This window comes from Neocloeon triangulifer, unplaced genomic scaffold (genome assembly GCF_031216515.1).
Source record: "Neocloeon triangulifer isolate White Clay Creek 2 clone unplaced genomic scaffold, ASM3121651v1 ptg000003l, whole genome shotgun sequence".
Taxonomy (NCBI): domain Eukaryota; kingdom Metazoa; phylum Arthropoda; class Insecta; order Ephemeroptera; family Baetidae; genus Neocloeon; species Neocloeon triangulifer.
In genome coordinates, this window is record NW_026775546.1 from 8487782 (window position 1) to 8510914 (window position 23133).

The following is a 23133-nucleotide window of genomic DNA, read 5'->3' on the forward strand; positions in this document are numbered from 1 at the left end:
AATGAGGGTCGAAAGAAAATTAATTAAAACAAATAATTTTTAAGCAATTATATATTGACCATTGGGTTGGATGTAAATTAATTTATTTGTATTTCGACAAAAACCCAATTAAAAAAAAACCACTTAGGCGCAGTTAGACTGATCAGTGAGCACAAAATCCTTTGCGATGCCGCTTTGGTCGACGACAGCATTGGCAGATGCAATCACGGCAACAGTGGGCTGGCGCTCGCGGGTGATGATCCAGGCGGTCTCTGCCGAAGAAGTTGTTAAATTTTTTTAGTTCATAAAAAACAAAAATAAATCATACGACGGGCCTTTGAACCGTCACTCCTGCAGGACCAAACAACGGCAAAGTGATCGTAGTCGGTTCCCAAAACGTAGTAGTTCCTGGGCACTGTTAAAATTAATTAAAGGTTATGTTATGCATTTTTTTAATAAAAACTCACCATTTCCATACTGGGGGTAGGTAATCAGGAGCTTTCCATCTCCAGCTTCATTGGCCGAGTAGAGAAGACCAGCAGTGGACTCCTGCTGATTTTTCCTGAAATAAATTTCGGTATAACGCTTACTTATTAAGAAATTCAGCATTTTAGATTTTTTCTTTTTTTAAATATCCTCTTAGTTATTTCGATAAAAAAAATTGAGATGTTATAAAGAATTTTATAGCTTACTCGGGCAAGAAGGTAATTTCGTTAAATCCAAACGTGCCATTTTTATAGTCGGTATAGTCGTGAGTGTCGCACTTGCCAGGCTCGACAGGGCTGTACGATGAGTACTGGTACCAACGACCAAGGAACTGGTAAAAAGAAAATAAATTCAGAGGGTTTACAATTTTGAGGAAATCTAAATTACATTTTTGAAGATTCTGATACAATTAACATGTTGAGTGAATCTTCCTTTTTTTTTTAATTATATTGGAATAAAAATTGATGGATTTTTCTATAATTATTTGCATTGGTAAGCCACTAAGTCAGTGCAAAACCGTGGGAAATTAATGACGGCCGGGGTTTATAATATATATTTTCATCCAAAAATAATCTCCCTGAAAACTTTGACTGAAACGCTATGCAAAAACCTGATAATAGGAATGATAAAATTTTGATTTTCCAACAATTCTCGCTTTTACAAAATTTTCTCGGTAATTCTTATATTATCTAAATATTTTAATTTTTAATTCATTAATAAATTATTTCCTATCATAATTACCTTTTGGAAATCGAAGTTCTGCTCAACTGTGGCGGCAGGACACTCGCCAGGGGTGTTGATCGCTAGACCAGAAACGGCAACAACGCAAATGGCCAAAGAGGCGAGAATGGATTTTGTTGAGAAAGACACTGAAATTTTCAGATTTTTCCACTTTGGTAACTGAAAATTATTTAATTAAAAAATTCTCTTACTGTTTAGATAAGCAAGAGGTCTGATGTGCTCTGGTGCTCAATTGGCTTGCAATTAAAACAAAACGGTTGCATTCGCCTTTTTATACATTATTCTTACACTTGACCCGCTGACCCTTAGTTTTTTTTGGCATTTGTCTCAATGACTTTTGCACGATAACTCATCCTAAATATTACTTCCACAGTACGTGCTCTGTTGCATGAGTTTCGCTTCTCCATATATATGGTGACATCTCTTGCGCAGAAAGTGTTAAGTTAAAAAAAGATGGCACTCAAATTTTTATTTTTATTACTCTTGATGATTTGGATTGGATCATTTTGAAACATAAGTTGTGAAAGTCGCATTTACTAATCAGAAATAAATTTTTCAAGAAAACTTTATTTTCATTAGTTTTCATAGTAGCAAAAAGAAAAGAAAGTAAAGATCGATGAGAATTAATAAAAGTTTTTATTCTTATCACATATTTTAAAAGTTAGGTAAACGTATTTGATGAAGATTAAAAATTTATGATTTTATTTATTATTTTTACTGAAAAATCGCTTAATGTGCTGCACTTATACTTTATTTTGAATTCATCACGTCAATCATGATAATTTCAAATAATTTAAATTATTTTCGTCTGCATATATTATTTTATATTACTTTTAAAAACTCGGTCAGTTGCCTTTTCTGATAAACTTATACACATATATTGGGCCATTGAAATTGAATACTTTTGATACCTTTAATTTCTAATAAATGATTTTTTGGAAAAAAAATCAAATGTCTCTTAATAGTCTTTACTGATCAATACGGGGATTCTGTAAATTAAAATATTATATATTGTTGTTTATTCTACTTAAAAAATAATAAATTCAAAAATGTGAAAAGGTTTTAAAAATCAAATCAAATTGGAAATCCAAATTATTACGTGAATTTATTCTTTTATAAAACAAAAATTTGAATTGTGTGGGATTTTTTAAGTGGAAAACCAAATACATTTTACAAAAATTTATTAGTCGCATTCAGACTGGTCAGTGAGAATATAATCCTTAGGGATGCCGCTCTGGTCAACGACAGAGTTGGCAGATGACAACTCAGCTGTAGAGGGCACGCGCTTGCGGGTAATGATCCAGGAGGTCTCTGCCAAAAATTGTTAAAGTGAAAAAGCGGAAAATCCAAAATTAAAAACTCTTACGACGAGCGTTTGAACCGTCTTTCCTGCAAGACCAAATAATGGCAAAGTTATCGTAGTCGGTTCCCAAAACGTAGTAGGTCCTGGGCACTGTGTATATAAATTTTTTTAAATACACACGTTTAGCAATATTTTTTTTTTTTTTTTTTTTTTTGTAAAAAAAAAACTCACCGTTGCCATACTGGAAATAAGTAATCAAGAGCTTTCCATCACCTGCGTCAGTGGCGGGATAGATAAGGCCATAAACGGTCACATCCTTATTTCTCCTGCAATAACAGTTTAAATTTTGATTAAAGGTTAAAAAAAAATAATAAATATTTTAAAACAGCTTAAATTAGAAGTTATGGCATTATTTTTCCAATGATTTTGTGAAAAGATCGCTTTGATGTGTATTTTAGAATAGTGAGAATTTTGTTCTTATTTATAAAAGTCTGAGGACTTTTGTATGTCTGCTTTTAAGAATAAGAGAAATTAAAATGAGAATGCTCTAACTTACTGAGGCAAAAAGGTAAATTCGCTGAATCCAAGAGTGCCATTGCCATTGTCAGTATATTCGTGATAGTCGCACTTGCCAATCTCGACAGGGCTGTACGAAGAGTACTGGTACCAACGACCACTGAACTGCGTGAGAATAATTGATTTTGTGTTTTTGTTGTTTTAAAATAATATATTATAAATCAATCAATCAAATATCAGTAAAAACACACACTTATGATGCTATTTTTTAATATTTAAAATTTTTAAAATTTCTATTTTTGATAGTAAATTAACTGGTGTCTTTTGAAATCATTAATTCTTTACCCTCTGCAAGTCAAAGTTCTGCTGGACCGTGACGCTGGGACAATCGCCAGGGGTGGTGATAGCCTTATTTTGGCCAGAAACGACCACAATAAAAATCACAAAAACAGTCAAAGAGGCTGAGATGGACACTGAAATTTGAATTTATTGTATAGAAACTGCCCATAAAATGTTTAAACAAATTATTTAATTTATTTTATTTTATAAGACATTGAAATAAACTAGGCCAAAATTTTAAATGAAGACGCAAGACTTAAATTTTCTTTATTTAATGATTTATAAAGCAATTCAAGAAATCAATTTGAATAGTTTATAGCTGCAGCGTATAAGATAGAAAAATTATAAATTTGAATCGAAGTTTTTTAACAATAAAGGCATCGTTCTAAGTAAGAAAATGCCTGGCACACAATTCAATAAATTAATCTGTTTTTCAAAAATTAATGTCAAGATATAGTGTACAAGGTACAAAATACACTTTGCAACTAAATATTCTCTTACTTTTTGCAGTAGTGCGGTTGGATGCTCTTCGGCGCTCAGTTGGCTGGCATATAAACCTAAATCTGCTGAATTCACCCCTTTTATACATTGTACGAAATACACTTAACCTTGCAATGACTTTTATGCGTACCACCAAAACGCATACTGTTTCTAAGGCTGGATAAAATTACAAATATGTTTTCTGTTGACGGTGCATTAAAAATTGATAAAATTGATTGGTAACATAAAAAAATGTTTTTTGTTCAAAATAAGCTCAATTTAAATTTTTTATTTTAGTTTTGTTTTTTTGAAGCTTAATTTTCAATAAACGCAATGCTTTGCTCTTTGCTGCAGTCCTTTAAAGCAATTATCACTGCCATATACATGATATACAATCATTCAATCAAATTGAAGACTACTGCGACCAAATTCACCGTCTCAAAGCTCCAAGGTGTTGACGTGTTGATGAACAGTCGACATTTTCTTACCACATGACATTAGTGTATTCACTCATTGTGATTAAGATTTTTTGAATGATGTTTAGGCTTCGCAGTTTGTACTGGAGAAAAATTGCAACTAAGCAAACTGTGATTCAAAAAGTTGAATCTGTAGATTAAATTTTCTATTTTCTGAATTCTCTGCAATAAGTGAAACAATTACGCTGTATTAATTTTTATTTATATTTTCCCCAAATGTAATAATCTCATTGGCTGATTTAGAACTTCAACATAGTGGATCAAAAAATAATAAAAAGCAAATGAAATTTAGATTTTTTTATTAATTCAATTTTTTTGTTTATCAAACTGAAGATCAGATTTTATTGATTACAACCAATTGTAACAAAGGCATTTCGAATAAATAAGGGCCATCTTTCACAAGATTGAACAAATTTTTTTTGTGTCGAAACAAACCAAAAGGTATTTCACAAAAATTAATTAGTCGCAGTTAGACTGGTCAGTGAGAACATATTGCTTTGCAATTCTGTTTTGGTCGACGACAGCGTTGGCAGATTCCACCACGGAAGCAGAGGGCACGCGCTTGCGGGTCATGATCCAGGAGGACTCTGCCAAAAATTAATTCAGAAAAGCGAAAAATCGCGAGTAAAAAATCTTACGACGAGCATCCGAACCGTCTTTCCTGCAAGACCAAACAATGGCATAGTTTTTGTAGTCAGTTCCCAACACGTAGTAGTTCCTAGCCACTGTGTTAATAATTTAAGAGAGTACGTGTTTATCAATAAATTTTATGTGTAAAAAATCACCATCTCCATAGTGGAAGTAGGTAATCAAGAGCTTTCCATCAGTGGCTTCACTGGCGGGGTAGATAAGGCCATAGATTGTCATATCTTTATTTTTCCTGCAATAATTTAAATTAATTACCAACAAGTTGGTTGTAATGTAAATCCTAAAACCCTTTTAAAGAAATTCAAATAAGATGTTTTATTTCATTTTTTTTTATACTTATATCTAAAAAGTTTGCATTATGCATTATAAGATATATAATTCTAATGGAGAATTATGTTGTAATTTACAACTAGATCAGCCAAGTCTGAAGAATTTTACGTGATGCTGCTCATTGTAATTGTTGATAGCTCAACAGGTTATTTCTTAGATTTTGGGAAATTTAAAACATAATGCTTTAATTTACTTGGGCAAATAGGTAAATGCGCTGAATCCGAGGGTGCCGTTGCCATTGTCGGTATATTCGTGATAGGCGCACTTTCCAGGCTCCATAGAGCTGTATGTCGAGTACTGGTACCAACGACCACTGAACTGCACGAGAATAATATTTTTGTTATAAGATATTTTAATGTTAATAAATCCCTGCTATTTTTATTGTTTATAAAAATTTGTTACATAAAATATTGATTTTGGTTAAGAAAAAATAATTGGTGTCTTATTAAATCATCTTTACCTTCTGCAAGTCAAAGTTCTGCTCGACGTTCACGCTGGGACAATCGCCAGCTGAAGCGCCCACCACACAAACGGCCAAAGAGGCGAGAATTACTTTTGCTGAGAAGGACACTGAAATAGATTTAATTGTTTAATTTATAGAAATATGTGTTAAATTCAATTTATAGTTAAAATCAGTTGCAGTGAAAGTATCAAAGATGAAAAGGACTTTTCTTTTTAGAGATTTAGTAGAATATTAATATCATTCAGTGTTTAGGAGCTGAAGAAGTACGTCATAAAAGATTATTGAATTAATTAAATATATTTTTAATGTAAGCTTCTTTACGAATAATAACATTCTCAGCAAGTTTCTGGTTCAAAATTGTATCAAATTATCTGATTTTAAAGTTTTATAGTAAATTATTGAATGCTAAGCTAAGATATAATGTATGTATAAAAGTTACACTTTTGCAGATAAACATTCTCTTACTGTTAGCAGTAGTCCAGTTAGATGTGCTCCCGCGCTGAGTCGACTTGTATATAAAACAAAATTGCTGAATTCACCCCTTTTATACATTGTATGATATACACTTAACCTTGCAATGACTTTGCGTACCACCAAGTACTGTTACTATGGCTGGGTAAAAATTTCTCTAGTAAGATTCATAAATTTTAAAATAAAATTTAGTAAACAATTTTGTTTATTAAGGTTTTTGTTCATAAATTTTAAAAAAGGAGGAATATTTAAATGAAACTTTTAACAGGGCTCAAGTAATACAATTGATTTGATTTACCAGAAATTTTTCATATTTCAACTAAGTTCTATAGGAATATTAAAACATTGCAGAAACATTTTTGAATCACATTTTTAATTTTAATTTTTTACATCAAAAGCTTGATTTAAATTTTTTTATTATAATATCTCCTTCAAGTGTTAATCTCCAATAAAACCATATTTTGTCGTAAATATTGCAATTCTGAAAGGAACTATTTTTTTTTTTTTTTTTTTTTTTTTTATTAAATAAGTATTTATTTTTGATAATCCGACTAGTGCCAATTTGAAACGCCATTTGATCAACTTCTTCCAGACTTTGTCCCTTTGAATTGGCTACATCAGGCAAAACTTTATCTGATTTATCTACATTTAATTTTATTGCGTCAACGAAACCACTTGTTGCTCTTCGCGATTGACATCATTATCGTTTTGCTGAAGTACTTGTACAGCAATTATCACTGCCACAGACAAACATGCAATCACATTGAAGACTACCACGATCAAATTCACCGACGCCAAGGTGTCTGCTGTTGATGAGCCGTCGAAATTTCCCCTCCATACATCAGTGATTTGACTCATTGTGACGAAGCTGTTTGAATAATTTTTAGGTTTTACAGTTTGCGCGCAAAGGGGAAAATTTGCAATAAAAAATTATATAAAAACATCGGCAAAAGAATAGTTACCTCCGGTCCTGCTGTTGCTACAAAAAAAATTCTGGAACCTCTATAAATTTATACTTGTTTGCAGACACAAAAACTATTTAAAAAAATTGATCTTTAACAATAAGAATAATAACTTATAAAGGATACAAAGGCAAGCGATAGCGTCTGGTTTTGAATTTTTTTCACAAGTTATCAGAAACGGAAATCCAAGTTGAATTCAGTCTAGTTTTCCTTGTTGTAAAATTAACTCAACGGCAAAAATTTAAATATAATTAAAACCAAGCTGTGTTTCAAAAAGATTAATATGCAGATCAACCTTTAAAATCGTAAGAAAATTACATCATTCAATTTTTTCTATTTTCTGTATTATGTAACAATTTAATTTTAATAATTTTCCCCAAAAATGTAATTTCATTGGCTCGTTTATGTAACACAATCGTGTGTGCCATTGAAATAACCGGAAATAACTAGGCGGAGAGAGGAAATGTAAATGCATAGCGCTGATTAAAAAAATCTAAAAAAATGTTACTTCCGCGTTTTGGAACAATTTTAAATTTGCTTGTAGCTAGGGAGGCCGGCAGACCAGTAACACTTGGTAAGATAAACTGTTTAAATGCTTAATCATAAAATTGACAAAAAAATTAATAATTATATTAATGGCATCCAAATTTACCCCTCTATTAACTATTTCATTAAAATTTTCTAAATACTGTCTCTTGAGATTTGTTCATATTATTAAAATCATATTTCTATATTTTGTTTAATTACAAACAAAAATACAGTACAACAATAAAGTTTTTCTTTCACTTTTTTACCCTTCTTATCTACTGAATTATGTTTTTTATTTACTAAAAAAAGCTACAAAATCAAAATATGACCAAAAAATTGTCATCCCTGTGACAATTCCATTATTAGTATGATTTATTTGACTAACTTGTTATTTTCCGTAGACATGAGTGATTATGACAACATGGGAATTGGTTCTAATTATAATGACAATGTAACAGAAGCAAGCTCAACTTATTTGCCGACAACATTGACAACAAGTCTGTTTAATCAATATCTTAACACATCAAAGTCATCAGTTACAAATGATTCAGGTTAATAGTTTACGCAGCAAAAATACAATTTTACTTTAAATTAAGAGTTTTATATAAAATAAAATTTAACGTAAAAGTAGGTTGAATATTTAAATAAAAATTATAAAAATCAGAATTGGTATTCTTATTTAAATATAATATTTTTTAATCATCATTAATGTTTAATCATTGAATATAATGGAACTCTGACTGCTGAAAACCATTTTTTATAAGTAAGCGTTTAATTTGAATTATAAGTTCTAATTAAAATATTAATGATTTCAATCAAAAAATTATAAAGCTCTATTATTTGCAGAAAATCTGTCTCCTCAATCCAAATCATATGAGGATAATTACAAACTAGACGTTGAAGAGGTGGTTGCAGGAGTGGTAGACGCATTGATATGGCCGATAGTAATCTTGATCACTCTGAACGGCATCCTTCTCTTGCTTTTCATCGCCAAATGGGCAAGCAAGTGCGTATTTCGATCGAGGGGCTCCGTCCGTAACCCCTCCCTGAGCAACCGCGGAGGACGAGTTCGGCCCGTGCCCAGTGTCGAGTTTTACACCCTGGACGACAGACAGCTCCATCCTCGCCACACCAGGAGCATCATTAGCGTCGCAGGACTTCATGCTAATGGCGGTTGGTCTACGGAAGCAGAGGCAACCACCAATGCCAAAGAATTAGAAGTGGAGAGCACCAGTGTTTCTAAGTTTTTGGATGAGGCCATCCAGGAAATGGAGAATGAAAATGAAATTCAAGTTTGAATGAAGTTTATTTAATTAATTTATAAAGTGATTTTTACATTAAAATTGCACGGTGTATAGAAGAGTCTTGTAAAAAAAATTATATAAAAATACATAAAGTTTAGTATTTTTATTTATAATAAATGGCGGGATTTGAGGTTTTACTACATGATTGACTAACTAAATACACTCCTCTTTAAATATTCTCACTCATTCACACAATCATGATAACGTTAATATATATATTTTTTTTATTTGTTGATGACCTGAGCGTTGTGCAGTCCGAACTGGCTGTAGAAATTGGTGGCTTCGTGGTCGATTTGGGATGGGTGGAGGCCAAGATGGGCCGGCGTCAATGGATGGGGGAGACCGATGGACACAGTTTCTGAAAGTTGAGAAACCAAAATAGGTTCTCCAGTGGGCAGGGATGCAGGGGTGGACGCTGGTGCCTCGGTGGCCGGCGCTTCCGTGGCGGGCGGTTCGGTTTTGGCCTCTGGGGTGGCTGGTGGCGATGGAGCGGCAAAAGTTAAAGGAAGAGAGGCAGGAGCTGGATTTTCTAACTCGGGAAAGGGTTTGGTCTCTGGAGCCGGAATGGTCTCCAGGTTTGCAAAATTTGGTGCATTTAGAGGTTGGAAACCATTGTAGGAGATGGGTGGGGGTTGGTTGTAAGGATTGTATGAGTTGTAGCCGTAAAGGTCAACGTCCGACCAGCGTTTGAACTTTCGAGGGGCACGGCTTGGCGGCCGCACCAGAATCCGAACGTGCGTAGCAGCCACTGCGGTCAATGCAGAAAAGGTGAAAATTGCAAGTTCCTGGTAAAAAATAAATTAATTGTTGCAACAAATGCTAAAATAAAAATTAAATTTTTAAATAAAAAATTATTACTAATCTATGAAAGTAAGGAATGAAAAGAAACTAGAAAGAGAATTCAATAATAATTTTTTTAGTTAAGCGATTTTTTTTTAAGTTTGGCCATAGTTAGCAAAAAGACGATTACTATTAGCTGTGAAGCTAAATTTTACCGTGGGCATTATTTTTTATGTCTCGTGTCAAAGTGTGGTATTTATGTAAAACATGAAAATTGACAAAAATTTGCGCGTTTTCGTTTTTTCTAGCAAAGCATTTTAATGAAACTATAACAGTTAATTTATGCACAAAATTAAAGTTTTATCAAAAGAGATTTTCTTGAAGATTTTAGAGGGATTTCTTTAATAGCTCATTATTTTAAGTGAAAAGCATCAACATCATGATTGATCAGGATAGGAGGAAACAGGTAAATTAATCTGATGAAAGATTTTTTTATGCTAAATGGCATGAGTAGGTGAAATTTGTATTGAAAAATGTTGTATGTTAAATATTTCTAACTCTTAAACAGAAAAATTGATGTTGATTACACATTACCCATTTCAGTAAACTGAACACAAATAAATATTTCCATAAATAAAAAAAATTATAATACATTATGTTGGCTGATGAAATATCAATAAAAAACTTTGCAATTAGATTATTAAATTTTCTCTCACAAAAATCTGAAAATTATATTGATTGTATTATTAATGAATTTCAAATGTTTAAAAAAAAAATAATAATTGCAAAAGTATTTAATTTTCGGCACACTTACCAAAAACCTCATGATTGTAAATGAGAGAGCAATGTCTGGTGAGCGCTTGGAATCAGACTGAGCAAAATCTGTTTCCTCTCAGTGCCTTTTTATGCCCGTCGAAGAAATTTCTCTAAAAATAGACACCAATCTCACCTGTTCGGGTGGCGGCAGGTCTGAAAAGTCTGCACCGATTTCACCTACATACCGATCAATGTCTCAGACCTCAACCCCGGCGGCGCCTCAAAGTCAAGTGCACAAGACCTTTGCCACCGAAACAGAGCAAGATCGGAGTCACGTACGCAAATCAATAATCTTTGACCAAAATTACACGATCAGCTTTTAGCTATTGACGCAAATTATGATTATTGTCATGATCCGATATGAAATTAGAGAAAGTTGTCGCAAAATTTGGAATTCACAAAAGATGCGAGAAACGGACGTTGTTTGATTTTTTTTTATGCACAGAACCAGTTTTTGGTGGGTGCGTGTACCAGATAAATTACATTTACTGAAGAGAGCAATTAAATGAGATGGGACAAGTTTTTCTGTATAGAAAATGATTCCTCCGATTGAGAGGATCGAATTGCTACAAGTTTATATAATTATGGCACTTTCTCTTTTAAAATTTTTTAACTGCCTGCCAATTCGCATGTTACAAAGGAAATTGAACCACCTCATATATTTTATATTTTACGAAAGCAGTAAATTATATCTTCGACTAATTGAACGAAGTAAATCATGTACACGCAAAGAGTTGTTGCCTAATTTTTATGAGGCAATTCATCACAAGCTTATTATTAAATTAGTGAAAATGGTAGTTTAAGTTAAAATTTTAGAAGAAGAAAATCGTTTTTAAATTGATTGGAATATTTTATGATTTATACAACTTACTAATTTTGGAAGGTATAAATCCAACATAAATTTTGAAAGAAGTAATTATTCATCTATTATAAGAAAAAATATTTGCTAAAAAATAAAGTCAAACAGTAAAAATTCAGAAACAAATATCTGAAAAAGTACGTTAAAGTGAATAAAAGTCTCAAAATAGTCCAGAAAAAGCTGAAAAATACACCTTAAACAAATTTATTTTGAATCAGAATGACACATTTCGCAATGATCAATATCAGTAGAGCAAAGAGGAAAAAAAAATATTTCTTCACCAGCAGGGTCTACTAATTAAAATAAAATTTCTGGAATTTTATTAGAGAATAATTTAAATGTATTTAATTAAATTGCAGCTGAAGTTATAAAAATGTAATAAAAATCCAATTAATTTGTTATCAGCAAAAGGGTTTCCGCAGAAATGCCGGAAGTGCGCACTGCGCAGGTTTAATGTGAAATTATAATTTTAAATGGAAGAGAAACCCAACAAAAAGTATTGTGCGATAAAAAATCCCCCCTTAAAATATATGCTAAATTTTGTTGGATTTTTAATGACTAAAAAAAGTGTTGCAACTTTGAAACTTTTATACAATTTCAAAAAACTGATAACTTTAGATTGGAAGTTTCCCACAAGTAAAATACCGATATCAATTCTGACCACATCCCCTGACTTCGCAAACCACGCATTTCCGTCAGTTTTTTATTGATAAATTTGACAAATCTCTTCCTTGTTTTTATTCCCACTTGGGACAAGACGGAGTAACAAGTAAAAACTCAAACCTTCATAATTAGTTCAAATGGTAAGATTTAATTAAATTAATTAAAATGTTATTAAAACTAGTGTGAATTAAAAAAAAAGGCTAGCGAGTGCACAACATGGTACTTCGCGTCCGTTCTGGGCCTGAACGTGGCCCTGATGGTGGCCAACGGGATTGTTATCACCGCTCTAGGCTGCCGACTTTACAAGCGTCGCAAAAGCATCACAGACGGGGATTTCGAAGAAACTAACCATTACAACGAGGTCCTTGAAAACCACTACGAAAAGATCAATAGGGACAGCGTGGCCAAAGTTATGGATACCGAGGAGTCCATCTATCACATCCCGAAGGAATTTAACGGGGGTACTGACTACGTCAACGAAGAGGATCTCAAGTCTAATAACAAGGATCTTAAATGAGTTTTATCATCCAACATTTTTCATTAAAAAAGTGCAGTTGTATTAATTAAAAATCTTTATTAAGTTAATAAACACGTGAAATGGAAAAATATACTAGTACTAAAAATTCTAAGAACAAAATAAATAAAAATATTATAAAATATTGTTGTTTCAATTTCCAGCTGCGTGAATATTTATCTAAAATAAAAAATAAAATACTTGAAGAACTTCACTTACTTAAAATAATATACGACGACGTTCAGTTCGAGATTTTGAGATTGAAAAATTATAATGAATAAAATCATTTAATTTTGAAATTAAATGTGAGAAAATTTGTTCTAAATTAAGTAGAAAATTGAAATTACAAAAAAGTGTGGCTGGGAAATTTGTTTACAATTCAACTTATGGGTTAAATTTCTGTAAAAAGTGATAGCAATTTTCAGAGAATCAAGGAAAATTAGTTAAAAAGTGCAAAAATATTGAAATTGGAGTAAAGTACTTGTTGACAAGCGATTTGCGAAATTTCGTAAATCAAAGTTAGATAAGATCTGTATTGAGAGTGAGGAGCACCATATCAGTCTGCAAAGATTAAATATTTGAAATTTTATCGCTGCAGCGTTGATAAAACAAATATCAATTAAACAGCAAATTCATTGTCTTTGCAAGAGCAATGGAAGAACCCGATTTTCTGTTTTCTTCGTTTCTCGTCGTTTTAATAATTATCTTAATATACCTCCTACAACGAAGACCATGGAAATACCCTCCAGGTATTTACTTTTAATTCTTCGTGAAAAATGGTTTCAATCTATGCTCCTAGGTCCGAGGAAATGGCCAATAGTAGGAACCTTGCCTTCACTGAAAAAGAAACCTGGAGATTCGCCTTTTGATCTGACAGAGAGACTTAGGAAAAAGTACGGCGACGTCGTCGGGATTTTTATAGGGCCTCAACCGTCAATTTTCATCAATGGCTACAAATGCGTCAAGGAAATTTCAAATATGGAGGAATTCGGATACCGACCAAACATCCTCACACCGCGACATGAAATGTTCAAAGAAAAGAAAATTGGTAAATATTAAGGGATATTTGCATTGAATAAATCAGAGTGAAAAAGTTGCACTTCAAATTGATGTTCTAATGATTAATTTAATTTAAATTTGTTATATAACAATTGATGAAAAATTATTTTAATAAATACAACATTACACTTTTTCAGTTGTTGGTTGATAATGTGATGAAATCATTCAATTTGAAATTGCGACAAGCCGCTCATCATATCAATAAATCAAAGTTCAAGTACAATTGTGATATATTTTTAGTTTTAAAGCAGTGATATCAAGGATATTTTGCAGAAAACAAATATATGACCATGGGTTAAAATTATTTTTATTACAAGATTGTATTGTAATTTTAATTTAAATCATTTAATTTAAATTTGTAACAATATTTTTTCTTTTCCATGAAATAGGCAGAGTCAAAACTGATTGATATTTTTCAATTTGAATAATTTTTTTTCATATATTTTTAGGAGTGATTTTCTCTGAGGGCTCGCGGTGGAAGAATCAAAGACGTTTCACTTTGCGCCACCTGCGAGATTTTGGCTTCGGCAAGAAAACTATGGACCAGTTCATTCAAGAGGAGATCAACGTCCTCCTCTCTGCAATCAGGGAGCTAATTGAAAAACACCCGGAGCAGACCAAGACTGGAGTGGACGTTTTGTCCATTTTGCCGGCGGTCGCCATCAACACCCTTTGGTACATCATCGCAGGGGTCAAACATGATCTGCACGACGAGCGGTTCACGCGTCTCACCCAAAATGTGCTGCGCTTTTTCAGACTCGGCGACCGCAACTCGCCGGTTGATTTTTTCAAATTCTTGCAACACGTGCCCGTCATCAACAGAGTCTACAAAGAGCAGAAAAAGTTTGCCAACGAGATAAATAATTATGTTTTGGTAATTAAAAGTCAATTAAATTAAATAAAATTAAGTTTTGTTATTGCAGGAGGCGATCAAAGAGCACAGGCGGACTTTTGATGAAAATCACACGAGGGATTTCATAGATATTTACTTGAAAGAAATGCAAAACGATGAAACAGGATTTTTTGATGGTAATATAAATATTGTGAACTATATATAAAGAAGCTCTTTAGAGAAAATTGGATCGTTGAGAAGACATTGGTTTTTCAGGTTTTTCTCAAAAACAGAAAGATTCTATGCTCCAATTTCCTTGCTCACCAAGAAAATTTGAGTCATCTTTCTCATTATTAATTTTCGCAGGAATAATTTACAACAGATGGTTTATTTTTTTTTTTTACAATAAGATTATTCTCTTTGTGGTTTTTTTATAGTAGTTTATTTTTTTTAATGTAATTACAGCATACAAATATTTCAAAAATTACACCAAAAATTAATTTCTAAAGTTTCAGAGAAAACTATGCAAATTTTTGCAAAAAATGTAAATTGTAAATTATGCATAATAATAATTTAATAAGCTGTTTTCACAAAAATTGCACAGGTCTAGAATTTAAACATAAATTAGTACTTCAATAAAAACTATAGCCAGTGTTTTACTTCACGAACGTCTCTCAGAGTGCTTTCATCTGTTTATTCTGTTTTAAAGCTTCAAATCCATATTTGCTTGACCTCTCTGTGATGTCTTGACACGTTAATGATGGAGATAATTTAAAAATATTACTATCTGCGAATTTAAATTTAACGCAAGTTGTTGAACTTGAAGTTATTATTAACTCGACATGCCTTTTTTTTTAGATGAGCAGTTAGCAACAATATGTGTTGACCTTTTTCTCGCTGGAACTGAAACATCCTCCAGCACCATAGGGTTTACCCTTCGATACCTCATTAAACACCAAGAAGTGCAGGATAAAGTTCGGAGCGAAATCCTCGCAGTCGTGGGCAAAAATAGGCCTCCCACTATGGCGGATATGCCAAAGTTCGAATGAAATTTTTACTAGAAATAATTTAATTTTCTAAACAAATAGCCTTCCATATTGTACTGCGGTTCTGACTGAGTCTCTACGGCACTCAGGGGTCACTCCTTTCCCCCCGCCAAGGGCACCAAAAGAAGACACGTGGTTCAACGGCTACTTAATCCCTAAAGTATTTGAAGAAAGTAGAAAATTTCATTCTATTTTTTAACAAATAAATATAAAAATAGAGAGCTATGGTAATGATCAACTTGAGGAGCGTGTTGATGGACCCGGTTTACTGGGGAGACCCTGAAAACTTCAGACCCGAGAGATTTATCGGACCGGACGGCAAATTCAAGAAAGACGAAAGACTTGTTCTCTTTGGAACTGGTAATGAAATAAAAGAGAAAATTCAATTTCAATTGAAAAACTTCTCTATACTCTAGGCATGAGGATGTGTCTTGGGGAGCCTTTTGCGCGCAACACGACCTTTCTATTTTACACTTCCCTGGTTCAGAATTTCAAAATGGAAATTCCGCCACATGGTCCTGAGCTTTCGGAACGGACACTGCCAGGATTCACTACGGCCCCAGCACCGTTTAAAATTAAGCTCACTTAAAAACTCTTAAATTATGAGTTTAATAAGTTATATAATCAGATTGCCCTTTTGAAGCATATAAAATTATGACATGATGTGCTCATCATACGATTAGCTTTATTATCAAAAAGGCAAAAGAGTCATTGCTGGTCAGTTATCATATCATCAGGTCACTGAACTGTTAATTTTAGCTGAAATGTACAGAATTTATTAATGAATAAATCACCTATAAATAAGCTGCTAATGCTAACTGCGGAATTACATGTTATATAACGCGGTCTTCAATCTTTGCCCACATCAAATGATCAACATTATAGAAAAGCGAATAACTAGATAAACACCCACTAAAAACAAACATTATGAGCAATCACTGTATCGGCATTGATAATAATGTGATATCAATTTTCCATTCTTTTGGAATTCAAAGGACTTATTGGCAACCTTGAGAGTGACCGTTCTCGCAGAAGCCTCTTTTTTATCACGCAGTCTATTTCAGGCAGTCGTTTGAGTACCCGCACACCAACAGTTATCTCTGTTAGAAATATATTAATATACACGGTTTTGTTAATAGTGCGATATTTTTTCCGCACCAATGGCTCTGACAATTGTTTTGTTTATTCTGGTCGGGTTCCTGCTCTACGTTCTTCAAAGAAAACCCAAAGGTTTCCCACCAGGTAAATACAAAATTAAGTTTTTAAGTACTGGAGTTTCAATTTGAATTTATTTTTTTAAAAGAGCAAATAATTTTGGTTTCAAAACAGCAGAGGATATTTTTTTGAAAGATTTTAACACACTTTTAAGACGTTACGTAATTCTCTGTTACATAAGAAGAAACCGTTTTTATTGGCAATCAAAACGTATCTACCAGAGTCATTGTGTTAGTCCCAGGCTGCTGATGCAATAAATTAAAAAAAAATTTATTTACAAAATCTCAATTTTAGAAAGAAAAAAATGGACTTAAAATTAACAAATTAATTACTTAGCCCTTGAATTTCTAACTTTTTTGTGGTTTTTAAAACATTTGATGAATTATTATCGTTTATGAATAAAAACAAATTCTTTAGCATGGATAGGCCCATTTGCTCTCATAACTCAGATTCATATTTTCTTTCTATCGCTTTCTATGTATAAAATAAAGGTCCACGAAACTGGCCCCTGCTAGGAACTTTGCCAGCGATGGTAGGGAAGCCCGATGATACGCCTTTTGATCAGACGGATCGTCTTAGCAAAAAATACGGAAACATAGTTGGGCTTTTTTTGGGCGTGAAACCTGCCGTGCTGGTGAGCGGCTACGACTGCGTCAAAGAAATTTGCGCCAAGGACGAATTCACCTACAGGCCTAACATGACCGTCGCGCACCACAAAATGTTCAACCACGAAAGAAGCGGTAATATTAAATTTAATTATTTAATTTTTTTTTAAATTCATTAAAAAAAAAATTAAAAAAGGCATCTTTTTCGCGGAGGGCGAAAAGTGGAAAAGCCAGAGACGATTTACTCTGCGCCACTTGCGAGACTTTGGCTTTGGAAAGCAAACAATGGACCACTACATTCATGAAGAGGTCAACATCCTCCTCGCGACCTTTCGCGATATGATAAGCAAACACCCCGAACAAAGGGAAACAGGGCATGACTTTTTGAAAATCATGCCTGCAATCGCCATCAACACTCTTTGGTACATTATTGCGGGAGAAAGAAATGAACTGACGGACAAGAGATTCATGCGCCTCACAAATATGGTCCAGGAGTTCTTCCGGCACGGAGACCAGGCATCTCCTGTGCCCCTCTACAAACTCCTGCAACACATTCCTGTCGTTAACAGCAGTTTTAAGCTGCAAGAGGATTACGGCGACCAAATTAACCACTTTATCAAAGTATAAATTTAATATTAAAAACATTGAGACCTAAATTCTAAATTTAAAATGCAGGAGGCTTTGGATGAACATTTGAAAACTTACAACGAAAATAATATGAGAGACTTTATGGACGTTTATATTAGAGAACTCAAGAAGGATGACAAGACTGGTTACTTTTCTGGTAATGAATAATAAATTAAAAAAGGAAAGTATATTGATTTTTTTATGTTTATGACAGAACACCAGCTAATAGCATTATGCAATGACCTCTTCCTGGCGGGTACAGAAACCACTGCTAGCACTACTGCCTTCACTCTTCGTTACCTCATTAAAAACCCTGACATTCAAGATAAAGTTCGCAAGGAGATTCATGAGGTGGTTGGAAAAGACAGACTGCCTTCAACAGAAGATATTCCGAAGTAATTCCAAATAAACAAAAATATTATCATCAATTAATTATTTGTCAAGTCTTCCCTACTGCGCGGCTGTTTTGGCAGAAACTTTTCGCCACTCTGGATTGACTCCTGCCACTCCTCCGAGAACAAGCAACAAGGACGCCACTTTTCGAGGGTACAAAATTCCAAAGGTAAATTAAATAAAATCAGCAACGCCAAAATTATCAGCTTTTTTGTGTAGGGAACCATGATTTTGATTAACCTAAGAAGTGTCAACATGGACAAGGTTCATTTCGAAGATCCGGAAATTTTCCGCCCTGAAAGGTTCATTGGTCCTGACGGAAAGTTCCAAAAAGACGATAGAACGATGCCCTTTGGCTCAGGTAATAATCCCAACCTGAGCGGCAGCAGAAGGTTACTCTGTTTTTTTCTTCCAGGAACACGATTGTGCCTGGGAGAGCCTTTTGCAAGGAATACAGCTTTCATATTTTACACATCGATCGTGCAAAATTTTAAAGTGGAAAATCCACCTTATGGACCGAAACCATCAGACATAACTTTGAAAGGCTTCACGACTGCACCTGAACCGTTCAAAATGACTTTGACACCTTTGAACTAACTTCTCAATTTGTATAATAGTTTATTTCCCTTTTTAAAATTATTTTTAATAAAAATTGTTTAACCTTTTTAAATTCCATTTTGTCTATTTTAATGAGATTTTTTTATATTAATTAATAATGTTATTGACCTTTCAGGTTGCTTTTAATTTTGACATTTATATTTTCTGTACTCATATAGTTCTCTTAATTTATTTATAGATAAGCAAAATAATGTGAACATAAAAAATAAACAAAATATATGGCTTTGAGTCGAAATTAAAAGAGACAAGAAGGCAGTAAAGGAATGCATGGCAATGAATAAATTATGTTAACAAGCCCTACCTTTCAGTTGATCTGGTAGTTGTCCTCGTCCATTAAATATCCAGCACTCCTTGAATGTTTGATCCAGTCAGGAGTGACTATCCTGAACATATTTCTTGCACTCAACTGGCTTTGGAGCTTGTTGACCTTTTCACCGCTTGAAGAAAATTAAATTGAAAACTTTAAAGTGAAAAAAAGAGATTTTTACCTAGTCAAAGGACTTGCAATGATGTGTGTGACAATACTTCTGTCAAACTCTCTAGACAATCTCCCACCGTAAAGTCTGAATTCCAGTCTTGCTGGCTCCAATTTCCAGTAATAATCGTTTCTGGACCCATCCTGAAGATATAATTAGAAGAGTAAATTTAAATAAATATAAAAGCATACTTCATCGTATTGGTAGAAAAAGGCAATGCACGGTCTGAAGATGCTACGATAAGGTGAGGCACCCAAAAGTTCATCTTCGAGCTGGTCCAAGAGATGAGGTTCAAATGGTCTGCTTGAAGGCACTCTTTCCAAGACCAATTTGAGACTGGAGAGGCTGGCAGGGGAGGTGTAGGAGTCCCCAAATTCATCAAAGGCAGTTTTCAGCAAAGAGTGGCTCTTCTTGCTGACCAAAAAATAGTCCGACGGTTCTGGTTTCATCGGTCGCTCTCCCTTGGCAGCTCCTTGCAACCACGAAGATCGAAGAACATCCCATTTAGGATACCCGTCCTTGGAAGATTTCAGTAGATTTTGCACTCGAACAGAATCTTTATTGTCGGTGACAATTGCAAAGGTTTTGGGACCTTGATTTTGTACAATAAATTAACATTAAAACATTAAAAAAATCAATATTTACCTGCGTTTTGGGTGACCTTCCCACCATGAGCAGCAACAAGTTTTTCTAGTTTCTGCTTTTCCAAGCCCCAAATGCAAAACTCCTTGCCTTCAAATTTGAAAGATTCCTATAAAAAGATAAATCATTAATTTCAGAGTATTTGAATTTATTTTTAAACATTTTACTCTTTGAACATCTGCAAGATCCGCAGGTCTGAAGTGAGCAGCCACAGTTGGTCCTGCCATAGCAACCGCTTTCCTCTTTTTGGTGCCTGGAGCAGTGCTGCTTGTAACATGCTTTGCCAACTTCCCAGCAGAAATCTATTCAAAAATTACATAAAATAAGAGTTTTAAGTCTTAGGATTGTTTTAGTACCTTTCGAAGTTCCGTCAACTGGTCTAAGTTCAGGCAGTCACTCCACATTAAATTTGGTCTGAATTTTTGTACTCGAGGGAACCGCAAAGTGAAATTTGCAGTGTAAGCAGAGCTCGGCACAATCTCACTTGCTTTAATCTGCCAAATTTTTGTAACAAAAAATTATATAATCAAATCGTATAAAATTACCTCTGCTATTAAAGATTTTTGAGGGAGAATCCATACATCAGGTTTCTCTTTTGTGACAAACACGTTAGGTGGCTGCTCGTCCTGCCAGAGGTCTTTCAGTCTCTCCAATGTGTCCATTAGTTCTCCCTTGGAATAACCAGAGCCAACTCGGGAAAAGGAGTAGAACTCGGAGGGAACCCCACCTAGATACAAGTTTTATTTGTGAAGGAAATTTCAATTTCAAATACTAGCCTGGCACAGCAGGAGGCTTGGCAACTCCCAGGAGAAATTGACTAACCAAACCACCCCTCAGTCTGCCTTCTCCGAAGTAACCACCAAGGACAATTACATCCAAATGTTCCATTAGCTCATTATTGTACTGAAATAGTATAAAAAATTAATTGGCAACTATTTTGGAAGCTATAATTTTATTCATACCTCTGGCTTAATTTTCCACCAACCCCCTTTCCGCTCTTTGCTTGGTTTGTAGACAGAGTTTGGGTCCTTCAACATTATACCCTCATCCCTGTTATCGATGGCGCGGTTCAAGGAGTCTCTTATTTCCGACCTAGAACAAAAAACCGAGAAATGAAAGTGTTTAAAATATCAATTTTTATACAAACTCGTTTTTTACAGTCCATCGCGGAGTTTTCAGAATGACCTCAGGCGTGTCACGGAAAATTGAATCCAACAGAGGGATCCGTTCTTGTAATGGTTTGTTGGTGACCACCTTGCCATTGAAAAGTAAAACGTCAAAAGCGCAAAAGCACGCAACCACAGCACCTTGACTTGGAAGGCTCTTCACATCAACGTTTTGTCCTGATATATATTTTTAATAAATAACGTTCAGCAAATTGCAATGAAAAATAGCCAGACCTTTCTGTTTAAAATTTTTTCTGGCAGTGTCCCAAGCCATCATTTCTCCATCGAGGATGAATGAAGTGGCTGAAGGAAGCAAAGCTTTGACAAGACGATGGGTTAAAGAGCCACCCCTCTCATTTGTTCCAAAGGCAGAACTGAAGTCAAATCCATTTCTAAATTGGAAACGTTTAATTAAAAAAGCAAGTTGCACAACAAAAGTGAAAGACCTTGAAAAGTAACGAAAGTTTCCCTGAGGATCCTTGTGAATTTGGACTCTCTCCCCATCTAATTTGGTTTCAACGTAAAGCTCTTGTCTCTCTGGAGTAAAAAAGGAAGCCAACCGAGCAACATCAACTTTGTCTGACAACATTGGGCTGAATGATAACCCAAGACAGATTTCTATCTCATTCAACCGTTTTGCCGGATCCCTGAGTGTTTCACAGACCTTCGGAGGAAAAAATATAAATTTGTGATAAATCAAAAATTTCTAAATCTTACATCCTTGAGGCTATTTCTTGAGTCAAAACGTTTCTCTGCATCTGGGTGAATGGCGTAGAAAATCGCTCGGCGACCAAGACCAAACCGGCAGGACTTCAAGAGCATTCGAATCAACCACTTTTGCTCAGTGGCCGATGTGTTTCTCAACAAATTTTCCAAACATTCATCAACCAGTCCTTTTAAATTATTATAAACATAATAAATTTTTAATAATAATAAGTTTATGAAATTACGTGGTTTATTTTCTGCATTATTTATGGCCAACGAATCAAAAATTTTGTTGATCTGTCCGACAGTGAAAGAGCTCGGCTTGGACGAAAGGTAGTTCTTGAGGACGTGAGATGCAATTCCTGCAAAATCTCCTCCAAGATCTCGAGCACCACCTCTTGGCTCTCGATAACGAAGAAGCTGCTGTGCGTCTGGCCCAGACTCAGCCAAACAAAGCACCTGATTAATTTATAGAGATTATTTAAAAATTTCTAATTATTAAAATTAACAAACCTTGACATATTTCCTAGCCAAGACAGCCTCTTTCACGCCATAAGCCCCTCTTTCTCTGTCCAAGGCTGGCATCAAAAGCCGAACCACTGGAAATAAACCGGCCTTTTTCTCCTGCAATTTCAAATTGAATACTTATTGGCAATATTTTGTAATAAATTTGTAAAAACCTGGGGATCATCTTCAACTCTCACTCTCAGTTTGTTGATGAAGTCTCTAAAAGCATTCGATCTTGCATATCTTGGCCTGCTTGGCATCGAACTCAGATTTTCCAACTCTTCGCAGAGCTCATGAAAAGACATCGAGCTTGCCATTGTGACTTTAAAAGAAGGAAAAAGTAATCTGCTCTGACGCTCCAATATTTCCCGGCCCGGTCCTGGTAAATTAATTATTTTTTTAATAAAAATAAAGATTGTTCAACAATACATACGTTACATACATAGCCTTCTGGTTTTTATCCTTTCTCTCGCTTCACAGAATGAAGAAAAAAAAAAATCAAAATTCCATTCCTAGTCCATGCGCGTCTTCGGATCAGCTGGAAAAATAAACAAACACGCGTGTTTGAAGCGCCGCCTGGAGTC

At 34.2% G+C, this 23133-nt stretch overlaps 6 protein-coding genes and 1 long non-coding RNA gene across 10 annotated transcripts; 2 read left to right on the forward strand and 5 right to left on the reverse strand.

Moving 5' to 3' along the window:
- Positions 1-36: 36 nt before the first annotated feature.
- Positions 37-1556, reverse strand: LOC132192579 (lazarillo protein-like). The gene is made up of 6 exons (XM_059612603.1): positions 1398-1556; positions 1207-1334; positions 672-796; positions 447-541; positions 308-394; positions 37-251 (listed from the first exon to the last, which is right to left on the reverse strand). Coding segments are annotated over exons 1-6 (564 nt in total). The 5' UTR covers positions 1399-1556; the 3' UTR covers positions 37-123.
- Positions 1557-2292: 736 nt separating this feature from the next.
- LOC132192544 (crustacyanin-A2 subunit-like) lies at positions 2293-4024 on the reverse strand. The gene is made up of 6 exons (XM_059612545.1): positions 3866-4024; positions 3371-3498; positions 3066-3190; positions 2741-2835; positions 2573-2659; positions 2293-2517 (listed from the first exon to the last, which is right to left on the reverse strand). Exons 1-6 carry the CDS (start codon positions 3951-3953, stop codon positions 2390-2392), a joined length of 651 nt encoding a protein of 216 aa, XP_059468528.1. The 5' UTR covers positions 3954-4024; the 3' UTR covers positions 2293-2389.
- A 578-nt stretch (positions 4025-4602) lies between these two features.
- LOC132192439 (apolipoprotein D-like) lies at positions 4603-6366 on the reverse strand. Its single transcript, XM_059612403.1, has 6 exons — positions 6227-6366; positions 5759-5868; positions 5492-5616; positions 5106-5200; positions 4959-5045; positions 4603-4907 (listed from the first exon to the last, which is right to left on the reverse strand). Coding segments are annotated over exons 1-6 (546 nt in total). The 5' UTR covers positions 6228-6366; the 3' UTR covers positions 4603-4779.
- A 360-nt stretch (positions 6367-6726) lies between these two features.
- LOC132193184 (uncharacterized) lies at positions 6727-8097 on the reverse strand. The gene is made up of 2 exons (XR_009441413.1): positions 7195-8097; positions 6727-7100 (listed from the first exon to the last, which is right to left on the reverse strand). It is a non-coding gene; the product is annotated as an uncharacterized LOC132193184 (long non-coding RNA).
- On the forward strand, positions 7000-9812 carry LOC132193183 (uncharacterized). The gene is made up of 3 exons (XM_059613649.1): positions 7000-7768; positions 8124-8273; positions 8569-9812. Exons 1-3 carry the CDS (start codon positions 7696-7698, stop codon positions 9018-9020), a joined length of 675 nt encoding a protein of 224 aa, XP_059469632.1. The 5' UTR covers positions 7000-7695; the 3' UTR covers positions 9021-9812.
- LOC132193181 (DNA ligase 4) lies at positions 9016-23082 on the reverse strand. Of its 4 annotated transcripts, none has more exons than XM_059613646.1 (18): positions 22983-23082; positions 22723-22928; positions 22556-22666; positions 22288-22501; positions 22055-22230; positions 21784-22001; positions 21572-21729; positions 21319-21514; positions 21134-21263; positions 20948-21074; positions 20717-20898; positions 20528-20665; positions 20339-20473; positions 20175-20280; positions 19721-20121; positions 19542-19672; positions 19355-19490; positions 9016-9811 (listed from the first exon to the last, which is right to left on the reverse strand). In XM_059613646.1, the coding sequence occupies exons 2-17, from the start codon at positions 22864-22866 to the stop codon at positions 19358-19360; spliced, it is 2700 nt and encodes an 899-aa protein (XP_059469629.1). In that variant the 5' UTR covers positions 22867-22928; positions 22983-23082; the 3' UTR covers positions 9016-9811; positions 19355-19357. The 4 variants fall into 4 exon arrangements, with proteins under 4 accessions (XP_059469629.1, XP_059469628.1, XP_059469631.1 ...); XM_059613645.1 differs by having other exon boundaries at positions 22992-23080; XM_059613648.1 differs by lacking the exon at positions 9016-9811 and adding an exon at positions 14981-15336 and having other exon boundaries at positions 22992-23080.
- LOC132205760 (uncharacterized) lies at positions 13165-19110 on the forward strand. The gene is made up of 15 exons (XM_059635026.1): positions 13165-13407; positions 13458-13706; positions 14167-14591; positions 14641-14746; positions 15408-15588; positions 15638-15755; positions 15814-15955; positions 16012-16182; positions 17302-17550; positions 17612-18036; positions 18091-18199; positions 18257-18437; positions 18487-18604; positions 18655-18796; positions 18851-19110. Exons 1-15 carry the CDS (start codon positions 13311-13313, stop codon positions 19030-19032), a joined length of 2895 nt encoding a protein of 964 aa, XP_059491009.1. The 5' UTR covers positions 13165-13310; the 3' UTR covers positions 19033-19110.
- Positions 23083-23133: the final 51 nt, after the last annotated feature.

Excerpts from the sequence above, each read along its gene's own strand:
- LOC132192579 (XM_059612603.1), bottom strand. Across the intron at positions 797-1,206 it reads AGAACTTCGATTTCCAAAAG|TTCCTTGGTCGTTGGTACCA; the intron begins GTAATTATGATA and ends TCTTTTTACCAG. Across the intron at positions 395-446 it reads CTACCCCCAGTATGGAAATG|TGCCCAGGAACTACTACGTT; the intron begins GTGAGTTTTTAT and ends TAATTTTAACAG.
- LOC132205760 (XM_059635026.1), top strand. The coding sequence starts at position 13,311 with ATGGAAGAACCCGATTTTCTGTTTTCTTCGTTTCTCGTCGTTTTAATA. Across the intron at positions 13,707-14,166 it reads GTTCAAAGAAAAGAAAATTG|GAGTGATTTTCTCTGAGGGC; the intron begins GTAAATATTAAG and ends ATATATTTTTAG. Across the intron at positions 18,605-18,654 it reads GAGGGTACAAAATTCCAAAG|GGAACCATGATTTTGATTAA; the intron begins GTAAATTAAATA and ends TTTTTTGTGTAG.
- LOC132192544 (XM_059612545.1), bottom strand. The coding sequence starts at position 3,953 with ATGTATAAAAGGGGTGAATTCAGCAGATTTAGGTTTATATGCCAGCCA. Across the intron at positions 3,499-3,865 it reads CAACCGCACTACTGCAAAAA|TGTCCATCTCAGCCTCTTTG; the intron begins GTAAGAGAATAT and ends TTCAAATTTCAG. Across the intron at positions 3,191-3,370 it reads AGAACTTTGACTTGCAGAGG|TTCAGTGGTCGTTGGTACCA; the intron begins GTAAAGAATTAA and ends ATTCTCACGCAG.
- LOC132193181 (XM_059613646.1), bottom strand. The coding sequence starts at position 22,866 with ATGGCAAGCTCGATGTCTTTTCATGAGCTCTGCGAAGAGTTGGAAAAT. Across the intron at positions 21,730-21,783 it reads AACTTTCGTTACTTTTCAAG|AAATGGATTTGACTTCAGTT; the intron begins GTCTTTCACTTT and ends TTTCCAATTTAG. Across the intron at positions 20,666-20,716 it reads AAAAATCTTTAATAGCAGAG|ATTAAAGCAAGTGAGATTGT; the intron begins GTAATTTTATAC and ends AAAATTTGGCAG.
- LOC132192439 (XM_059612403.1), bottom strand. Across the intron at positions 5,201-5,491 it reads GCATTTACCTATTTGCCCAA|GAAAAATAAAGATATGACAA; the intron begins GTAAATTAAAGC and ends AAATTATTGCAG. Across the intron at positions 4,908-4,958 it reads AGACGGTTCGGATGCTCGTC|AGTCCTCCTGGATCATGACC; the intron begins GTAAGATTTTTT and ends AATTTTTGGCAG.
- LOC132193183 (XM_059613649.1), top strand. The coding sequence starts at position 7,696 with ATGTTACTTCCGCGTTTTGGAACAATTTTAAATTTGCTTGTAGCTAGG. Across the intron at positions 7,769-8,123 it reads CGGCAGACCAGTAACACTTG|ACATGAGTGATTATGACAAC; the intron begins GTAAGATAAACT and ends TATTTTCCGTAG. Across the intron at positions 8,274-8,568 it reads ATCAGTTACAAATGATTCAG|AAAATCTGTCTCCTCAATCC; the intron begins GTTAATAGTTTA and ends TATTATTTGCAG.